Source organism: Staurois parvus, unplaced genomic scaffold (genome assembly GCF_062004578.1).
Source record: "Staurois parvus isolate SC_StPar_1 unplaced genomic scaffold, SC_StPar_1.0 ptg000390l, whole genome shotgun sequence".
Classification (NCBI taxonomy): domain Eukaryota; kingdom Metazoa; phylum Chordata; class Amphibia; order Anura; family Ranidae; genus Staurois; species Staurois parvus.
The window spans coordinates 5,429,489-5,440,169 of NW_028318186.1; the positions used below are offsets into that span (position 1 = coordinate 5,429,489).

Here is a 10,681-nt window from a genome sequence, read left to right on the forward strand (position 1 = left end):
TTGAAGATATAACTGAAATTGACATAGGGTTAGACCCAATGATGTGCCTCCTACACAATGTGGAGACATCTGTAAATAAATATAAAGATTCAGGTATATGGTACTTATTGAATGCGGCGAAGGGGTTGATACCCAAGTTTTGGCGGAAATCTGAGGTACCGAGGGAGGATGACTGGATTAACAGAGTGAACCAGATAGGTAGAATGGAAAGATCATACCATATGCAGGAAGATAGGATGAGAGTTTATTTTAGGAGATGGGAAAAGTGGGAAAGAGCAGGATTGAAAGAAAAATATAGGAAAATATGAACTAGGATGTTAGTAAAAAATTAATAAGCCTCAAGAGAGCAGAATGGGCTAGAGTCTGCAGAGGGGGAGGAGGGGGGAGGAGGGGTGGAAAGGGGGGGTAGTGGGATGGGAAAGAAAAGAGTTTTTAGTAAGGGAAAGGTAGAAATGTTATAAATGTCTATGTGTATGAGAATCTTTTCCCCTTTATGGGTTTTTGTATTAACATGAAAAATTTGATGGATATTTAAATTAAAAAAAAGAAAAAAAAAAAAAAAAAAAAGCACAGTTTCTAAATGGTTAGCACTTCCGCCTGGCAGTACTAGGGTCGCTGGTTCAAAATCCTGACCATGGCACCACCTGCCTGGAGTTTGCATGTTCTCCCTCTGCCTGCGTGGGTTTCCTCTGGGTACTCCAGTTTCCTTCCACACTCCAAAGACATGCTGGTAGGTTAATTGGCTCCTGTCTAAAATTGGCCCTAATATGTGTATGTAGGGATGTGAGTTAGGGACCTTAGATTGTACACCCCTTGAGGGATAGGCACTGATGTGAATGTACAATATATATGTATGTAAAGTGCTGCGTAAATTGATGGCGCTATATAAGTACCTGAAATAAATAATAAATAAATATATGTCCTATAGTTGTGACTTCAGATAGTTTAGTTAAGGACCACATTATTTGAGGTGCCTCACTGTGGCATTGTAGTTTCCACATGTATTTGCAAACATATTCTTGGCTTTCTAAGGTCTCTTTCAGACAGGCAGTTGGGGGGTAAAAAAAACGGGTGGCTGAACTGTGGTTTTACTGCCCCTTTGGCCACCCACTGGAACTGTTAAAATAAAAGCCATACAGGTATACATGCCAAGGCCACAATGCCACTGGATTTTTAACTTGGGGTGCAGAGTTTGACAAGTGGCACTGCTTGTCAAACATGCCCATTGAGTTCAATGGGGCCATGCCACAACTGTGTGCAATGCAGGGGCGGACTCACCATTTGGAAACTTGGGCACTGCCTGAGGGCCCGGGGTCAGTAGCGGGCCCCATGAGATGCCCCTGGTACTTTTTTCATAGGCTTTTTTGAGTTTGGGCAAGCACACAGGGGCCCCATGATCCCCTGTTGCCCGGGGGCCCCATGAGTTGTCAGTCCACCCCTGGTGCAATGAATATGATTGTGGCATGGTACTGTCACATTCTGGCTAATGATTCTGGCTCTTAACTGGCTAATGCCCTCCTAACATTATTTGCTCTTCTTCGGGGGACACCACACTACACCTTGAGCATGAAAGAGCCCTACGTGAGACAGAGAAAAGGAGGGAGCATACCTTCTCATAGCCATTTAGCAGACTGTAATCTGATCTATCTGGATTTGTCCATGTCTGTCTCAAGCCAATTTACTCCACCTTCGAGAGAGTTATTTCTTTTCTTCAGGTTCACTATCCTTTTGTTTCAAGTGGTATTTATGAAATATTCATTCCCTTTGAGGTGACCTCCTCTCTCTGTTTCAGCTGTATGACTTGTTCCCTACATTGATTGAATCTCTACCAGGAGTCCACAAAACAATTGCTGCAAACACTCAAAAAATGCACAATTTTATGAGAGAAACCTTTACAAAACAGAGGAAAGACCTGGATGTAAATAATCAGAGAAATCTTATTGATGCCTACCTGGCAAAGCAGCAAGAGGTGAGGATGACATTTTTTACGTGAAAAGTCCACATGGTGAGGAAGAGAACCAATAAGTTTATTGAAAGAAACAAATAACAGCAATCAAACTGAATGGACACATTGCGCACTACGAATCATAAGTCTAATACTATGGGGTTAATTTACTAAAACTGGAGAAAGCAAAATCTGATGCAGCTGTGCATGGTAGCCAATTAGCTTCTAAACTCAGCTTGTTCATTTAGACTTTGACAAGAAAACGTGGAACCTGATTGGTTTCTATGCAGAGCTGCACCAGATTTTGCACTTTTCTAGTTTTAGTCAATCAGCCTCTATGTATTTGTACCATTGTTAAATAGATTGGTTGATCCTTGTATATACAGTGTTCATTGTTTGTAAAGATCTATGTGACCCTGGCTGATTCTTACTTTGGGAAAGTTGATATGCCAAGATGTTTACCAATTTTTCACCAATCAGGATTGATACTCCCAAGGAAGGTCATGACTGCAGCCCTGAACACTCCTCTCTTCATAGGCAAAAACACATATATTGCACCAAAGTGAACCTGCATGGTTGAAAAAATATATATTTTTTTTAGAAGGATTGTTTGGTGGCTGGGTCTTGAATGTATGGTCAGCTGCCATGTACTGTTGTAGATGGCTTTATATTCCATAAGGTTTATATTTTGGCCCTACTTCTACTGTGGGTCACAGGAGTACACTTCATTCTGCACTCCTGTGACCCGTATTCTGCCAACAGCATGTTAAAGTCTGCTTTTGGCTGACATTGCTCAGTAGGTCAAGGTTCTGCAGAGATCTCAACGATCCACCCAGACATCAGAATGGTCGATGGCTCAGCCTCTCAAAGCGCTACTGAGAGCATGAGCTAGCTGCTCTCATCCCTTCCACAGCCCTATGCTCCAGTGAGCTCTGAAGGTTCAGAGTAGACAACCGGTGAATGTCAGTCTCCAGCTCTCTGCTCACTGAAGACCAAGAATGAAATGACCAATTGTCTTTGATTGCTTGTTTCTCAGTCATAAAAGCAGTGGGGGACAGATGCAGCATCAGACAGATCCTGCATAAACCTTGGTGAGTACACATATTTTTTTTTTTTCTATTATCATACTTCTCTTTTAACATGTATTTGTATTTTTTCTTTGTATCTATTTTATAGCCCTGATGAAGGGGGAGTCTTTTGAGACCATAACAACCTTTAATATCTTACATTGTATACAGTATGATCATATGAATAAAGACTCTTTCATCATTAGGTCTAACATTCCTGTTGTGGCTTTACATTTTGAGATTTTAATTGCTATGTGTGTTTCTGTAAGGGAAATTTACTTCTTCTCTTTGTTTTGGTTTACATTATTAACAAGAATTAAAGTTATCCAGCATTTTGAATTGTAACCAGAATAGGAATCCAATAATGATCGAGAGTTTTTTAAATTCTCATTGTTTCTACAGGACATGAAAAGAAGGGAACTCTTCCATAAGGGACACACGTGCAGGGGTTTTAACCATTCCCCACTGTACCCAAACTGAGAAAAAAAAAAGCTTGGGCTCTTTCACCCAACTGGCAGGATTTTTCCTAAGCACTTCTGTTGCTGTAAACTTACAATGTCTTCTTCAGCCCCCAGTACTTGAATCCTGTTAGGAAGCAGCACATTGTTATGAAATAAATCTCAACTTGCTCACAGTGATTGCATAGAGCTTGACTGCTTCTGTAGGGAAGAAAGTCAACAAAAAAAACATATTTTTATAAAAATATACTATTAAAATTAAAGCAAAAACCACAATTTATTATATTACAGCTTACCAAATCTCAGATATGGTGGCTGCATTATTTTTTTTTGCTTTCCCCCCTCTATTTTCACCTGGTGATCGTTTCAGTCACACACATCCAGTATAAAAGTGCCCCCACTCTGAATGAAAGAGCACAGGGGGCACAATTGGACATCAGCATTGTCAGTCTGGGGGAGGGGAGCATTAGATTTACTAGCATATTTAGACACACTAACTTATTGAAGCCAAAATTCAGCTTATATTTTATAAGCAGTTACAGCAAACAGTTTTTTCTTACCTTTTGGGATAAAGTGTTTACATAAATAAATAAAAGCTGATCATTGTAAGCACCCCTGTCAGTGATAAACGGTTTGGCTCATACCCTGTAACCTCAAGAGTGCTTGTCCTTTAGAAGAACAACAGACTCTCCAGATAAAAATAGAACCAAGCCTAAAAAAAAACAAATGCAGCCATCACATCTAAGATCTGGTAAGCTGTGATATAATAAATGTAAATAAAAAATGAAATGTAAATAAATGTAGTCAAAATCACTTAAAAATTTTAAGTGCAGAACTGTTTAGAATGATTTGTGATCTGAGAATTTGAATCTACTAAAGACCATCTCTAAGCTGTTTTTAATGTCTTCCAGCAGATGTAAAGAAAAAAAAAAAAAAAAAAAGGAAAATCTGCTGAGACTGCAATGTTTGCCTTCATACAAGGGCACATATTACACTTGTTTTGCCACAAGATGTCTTCGTCCTCCAGGTTGATTGGTGTCATAAGGCTGAATATATAATAGGGCTGATTTATTAAAGGTAAATAGGCTTTTCTCTTTGCAAAGTAAGTTGCACTTTCCAATGGAAGTGGCCCCAGAACATAGTGAATGTGGAGAAGTATCACTTTGCAAAATGCAAAAAAATAAAATTTTTGCTTGCATATGTTTAGATGGAAGTCAGCAGAGTTTCAACTCATTCACTAAACTCTGAGTCAAATTGCAAAGTGTAACTTCCTATGCAAAGTGAAGCCTATTTGCCTTTACCAAATTAACCCCACTGTGTGTGCAATGTGTCATAGGTTTGATCCATAGAATTCTCTGTGCAACAATAAAAAAATCAGCACTGACATCAACATGTCAGTGCAGCTTTCTTCTCCATTGAACCCAGAGAATCTCAGAGAAGAGAAGAGGACCCTGTGATATTATATGACTTGCCCCAAAACTTCAAGTGGTAAGTATAAAAATAAATCACACACAATACAGCTTAGGGGACCTTCTGGGAGGAGAGGGGGAGGAAGTCCAAAGCCCAAAATCCGTTTTTAATGTACATTCAACTGATGAAGTAACTGATGAAGCAATACGCCAATAATTCCTAACCAATATTTTGTGTTTTTTTCTATTATTTAGGGAAAGCCAGAATCTATACTGTATTTCCATGATGACAACCTAACTGCCCTGGTGGCCCAACTGTTTGCTGCTGGAATGGAAACTACATCTACCACTCTGAGATGGAGCCTCCTGATCATGATTAAATACCCAGAAATCCAAAGTAAGAAAAATACAAATGCTTTGACTGAGCTCATATTTTATTTTTTTTAATCTGAATCATGATCATTTTATATTCAAAGCATTGAAAGCAAATAATGTCCCACTAAAGTATATGAAAGTCTCAGGCACTCGGCAGATATACTATCTGCATGGCAGGTCCTTTTTTACTGAGTCCATGTATATATTTTATATATTTTAAAAAGAATACCCAAACACGTTTGGTAAGGTTGCTACATGCATCACATCTCCCCTTTCTCCAATAACCAACTACGAAGTGCAGTAGAGAATTCTTAGAACAGAAGGTATCTACATGTCTCACTCCATCACAAATCCTGGAAACAATGGATTTATTCCTCCTTTCATGATAGAAGAACTTAGAAATATACAGCAAATTTTCAAATAGAAAGGGACTTTGTAGGTATGCCACCAGGCCTATATGTATTAAACACTTTTCAACCAATAAAATAAAAAAATCACATTGTTTTTATTAGTATAAAAAAATCATAAAAGGTCATATTACACATATACATATAAAGCTAAAACCAAAATAATGTATCCACCCAAAAACCAAGCTTTCTTGACATGGTTCACTACTCCTGGCTTGCTGACAAAGATAGATGAATGTTCCTATCCTTGTGAGTATGCCAGGAGTGGTGAAACGTTTCAAGGATGCTTGGTTTTTAGGTGGAGACATCACTGTATGCAGTGAAGTCATTAATGATTAAAGGGGGGACTAAAATGGCCAGCACCCAGGTTGTCCACGTATAAGAGAAACCAATCTGGAGTGGAGCTATGGATCTGTCTGTATATATACTCACCGGCCACTTTATTAGGTACACCTGTTCAATTGCTTGGTAACACAAATTGCTGATCAGCCAATCATATGGCAGCAACTCAATACATTTAGGCAGCTAGATATGGTGAAGACGATTTGCTGAAGTTCAAACGGAGCATCAGAATGGGGAAAATAAGGGATTTAAGTGATGTTGAATGTGGCATGGTTGTTGGTGCTGGCCTGAGTATTTAAAAAACTGCTGATCTTCTGGGATTTTCATTCACAACCATCTCTAAGGTTTACAGAGAATGGTCCAAAAATGAGAAAATAGTTTTGTGGACAAAAATGCTTTGTTGATGTCAGAGGTCAGAGGAGATTAAGCAGACTGGTTTGAGATGACAGAAAGGCAAAAGTAACTTATGTTAATAGGGACCAAAATCTTTGAGGAATGTTTCCAACACCTTGTTGAATCTTTGCCACGAAGAGTTAAGGTGGTTCTGAAGGCAAAAGGGGGTCCAAATCGGTACTGGCAAGGTGTACCTAATAGTAGTCGGTGAGTGTATGTCATGATATTATTTTATGGGCAGCACAGTGGCTAAATGGTTAGCACTTCCGCCTGGCAGTACTAGGGTCGTTGGTTCAAATCCCAGCCACGGCACCACCTGCCTGGAGTTTGCATGTTCTCCCTGTGCCTGTTTGGGTTTCCTCCAGGTACTCCAGTTTCCTCCCACACTCCAAAGACATGCTGGTAGGTTAATTGGATCCTTTCTAAATTGTCCCTAGTATGTGTATGTATGAATGTGAGTTAGGGACCTTAGATTGTACGCCCCTTGAGGGTTAGGGACTGATGCGAATGTACAATATATATGTGTAAAGCGCTGCGTAAATTGACGGCGCTATATAAGTAACTGAAATAAAAATAAATAAATATTATTCAGAACACTGATGTCCTTATGTTGTAAACTGCTGTAGAAGGCACTGTCAGCATAAGTATACATAATACGTATAAACAGTATAAACCAATAGTGGTGATTTATTTTTGAACATCCAACAGGGAAAGTGCAAAAAGAAATTGAAAACGTTATAGGCATGGCTGACCCTAAAATACAGCACAGAAAGCACATGCCCTATACAGATGCTGTCATATGTGAAGTTCAGCGCTTTGGTGATATCGCCCCATCCAACCTTCCTCATGCAACGGCTCATGATATCACATTTAGAGGCTATTTCATTCCAAAGGTGAGTGATTCCAATAAAATCTGTATGTGTGTAAGTACAGTAATTATATAAAAATAGCTTCACTTCAGCAACAAAAACAAAGAAACAAAGTGATGCATACTTAAGCAACTTCATTAGTCCATACTGTAGGCTTTTACTCAGCCTGAAAAAACTCCCAGTTTGGTAGGTGAAACCACCATGTGCTCTTGTACAGAAAACAGTTTGTCTTTACCCACTACACAGAGTTTACAAAGTCCTTTGCACAGCCCTTCTACAACAAGCCTGGTATCGCAGCAAGTGGACTTGTAGCCTGGGGTGGTCAGGCTGCGGACTCACCCAATCTTCTGCAGCTTCAACTCCAGGCCCAATGGAATAATTTTTGGATTATCCTCTTAGGGAATGACCATATTTCTGTCAACAAGCTAGTGTGGAGCCCACAAACCCCAAATCTGAATTTTGGGAAGCAAATATCTTCCATCTACCACCTTGTGTGCCATTTTAGTACAGACACTCACTATATTGACTTGCAATCCCATCATAATAGCTTTACTTTGGCAGGGCAGCAGTAGCAGGGTCAACAACGTAAATAAACATTGTGAGCCTGTTTCCAGGTCCGGGGCATGCATGCCCATTGCTGCGCTCTATTGTGGTTGCACACAGAATGATTTTGTCAGCAGGCTGATGATTCATGATCGACTGTGAAAAAACAGCCACATCTATTAGTAAAAGCTTACAATGACAGATTCTAAACAAGCACAGGTGAATTTGGCCCACAAAGAGGAGAGACTGCATTCGATAATGGATGTCCAAGCCTAGATGCAGTAGGATGGGTCCAGGCTCAGACATGTGTCCCTAACCACAGGTAACCAGTTTATGTGATCATACATGCAAACAGTGATGGCCTTTGTCCATTTAACATTATTTTGTACAGGCTGAGCAGCTGCCACTATTCACAAACACCTGTCATCCCAGCCACAGAAATCTGCTGAAATCAGATGTATGCATATGATTGCCCATGTAAAGGAGGCCTAACAGAAAGATTCAAATTGCACATTACTATGGCCCAAAAGTATACAACTTTTGGCTCTAAGACAACCTACAAACTGCCTCACCCCTTTCCTGGTTCCAATCTGTCTGGTCTGCCACACATGTATTATTATGTTCATTCAACAGATAATTCAGTGTGACCAAACTGATAAAATTAAATAAAAATCACAAACCAAAGATGCTCCATTCAATTGACTCCTGATCAATTTTGACTCGAAGTCGATTGGCAATTGTGGCCATAGCGTTCTTACAATTGATCCTGATTGATCAAACAAATGTCTGTATGTTGAGTAATAGTGAAATGCTATATACTGTACAGTATGTTTTTTAGTTTGTAATTACTTTCCTCTAGGGAACTATTATTATGCCGTTGCTGTCTTCTGTATTGAAAGACAAAGCTTACTTCGCAAAGCCTGATGAGTTTTACCCAGAACATTTTCTGGATGCTGATGGAAATTTCAAGAAGAACGATGCATTTATACCTTTTTCAGCAGGTAATTTAAAACATAGTTTTCCAGACAGAACTGTAGATTGAATCTGTAAGACCACAATAGAGAATTTGTCATTCCTAACCTGTTTTTGAAATGTGCAGTTTTTGAAACCATTATCTTCATATTGGCTTCTCTACCTAGTAAGTCAGTTGAGTAAATATACAGGGTAGAAGTTAGTTTTTTTTAACTTCACTGGTTGCATGCTTGTTCTAGGTCAACAAAGATGACAGCCCTGAAACGTGCATAAACCAGCACTTAGTTGAGTACCTGATTAAATAAGCATGGCCATTCAACCCATGGCATGTCTCTGAGCATTCTGGTTGGTTATCCATCCTTTAAGAAGTATGGAATAGTTACACCATTCATATGATGGCACATACCCTGGGGCTGCCTATCCAAAGTCACATTTGAATTTCTCATTTGACCTAGAATACCACTGACCTGTAAATACACTATATTACCAAAAGTATTGGGACACCCCTCTAAATCATTGGATTCAGGTGTTCCAATCACCCCCATGGCCATAGGTATATAAAATCAAGCACCTAGGCATGCCGACTGCTTCTACAAACATTTGTGAAAGAATGGGTTGCTTTCAAGAGCTCAGTGAATTCAAGCATGGTACCGTGATAGGTTGCCACCTGTGCAATAAGTCCATCAATGAAATTTCCTTGCTACTAAATATTTCACAGTACACTGTAAGTAGTATTATAACAAAATGGAAGCAACTGGGAACAACAGCTGAAATGCACTGTGCGCAGAAATCGACAACTGTCTGCAGAATCAATAGCTAAATACCTCCTAACTTCATATGGTCTTCAGATTAAACAGTGTGTAGAGAGCTTTATGAAATGGACTTCCATAGCCGAGAAGCTGCATCCAAGCCTTACATCACCAAGTTCAATGCAAAGAGTAGGATTCAGTGGTGTAAAGCATGCTGCCACTGGACTCTAGAGCATCTGAGACGTGTACTCTGGAGTGAAAAACTACACTTCTTTGTCTGGCAATCTGATGGACATGTCTAGGTTTGGCTCTTGCCAGGAGAACGGTACCTGCCTAACTGCATTGTGCCAAGTGTAAAGTTTGGTGGAGGGGGGATTATGGTTTGGAGTTGTTTGTCAGGGGTTGGCCTTGGCCCCTTAGTTCCAGTGAAGGGAACTCTTAAGGCATCAGAAAACAACACATTTTGCACAATTTCATGCTCCCGACTTTGTAGGAACAGTTTGGGGTGGAGAAACTTGACTGGCCCGCACAGAGTCCTGACCTCAACCCAACAGAACACCTTTAGGATGAATAAGAGTGGAGACTGTGAGCCAGGCCTTCTCATCCCACATCAGTGCCTGACCTCACAAATGTGCTTCTGGAAGAATGGTCAAACATAGACAGACACACTCCTAAACCTTGTGGACAGCCTTCCCAGAAGAGTTGAAACTGTTATAGCTGCAAAGGGTGGGCCAACTCAACATTGAACCCTACAGACTAATGCAGGCCATAGATGGGGAGAAAAACGGCAGATTTTTCTTTTAAAAAACGAAAAATCGGTCGTTCAAGCGGCCGACGTTACCATCAATGGTAAAAAAAAATCGGCCGATTTTCATCCTGTCTACAGCCGGCAAAAAGTGTCCTTGCAGAGAGCTCCGCTATTTCTTTGACAGTTCTTTGACAGTTCCTTGACATTTACAGAGGTTGCAACATTGTATCTATTTGTATCCATTTAGGATACAGATGTTTTTATTCGGAAACAAATAGATACAATGTTGCAACCGCTGTAAATGTCAAGGAACTGTCAAAGAAATAGCGGAGCTCTCTGCAGGGACACTTTTTGCCGTACTGGATTTCCTCTAATTTTTCATCCTTCTTCTTCTTCTCCTGCTT

The 10,681-nt window shown here is 40.0% G+C and overlaps 1 protein-coding gene across 1 annotated transcript in view; it reads left to right on the forward strand.

Annotated features, from left to right (window-relative positions):
• LOC149455640 (cytochrome P450 2C5-like) overlaps nucleotides 1-10,681 on the forward strand; it is a 51,464-nt gene that overhangs the window by 34,724 nt on the left and 6,059 nt on the right. Inside the window, exons 6-9 of the mRNA XM_089686030.1 lie at nucleotides 1,793-1,969; nucleotides 5,135-5,276; nucleotides 7,105-7,289; nucleotides 8,668-8,809. Coding sequence (XP_089542156.1) covers nucleotides 1,793-1,969; nucleotides 5,135-5,276; nucleotides 7,105-7,289; nucleotides 8,668-8,809 — 646 coding nt within the window. The remainder of the gene's footprint in view (nucleotides 1-1,792; nucleotides 1,970-5,134; nucleotides 5,277-7,104; nucleotides 7,290-8,667; nucleotides 8,810-10,681) is intronic.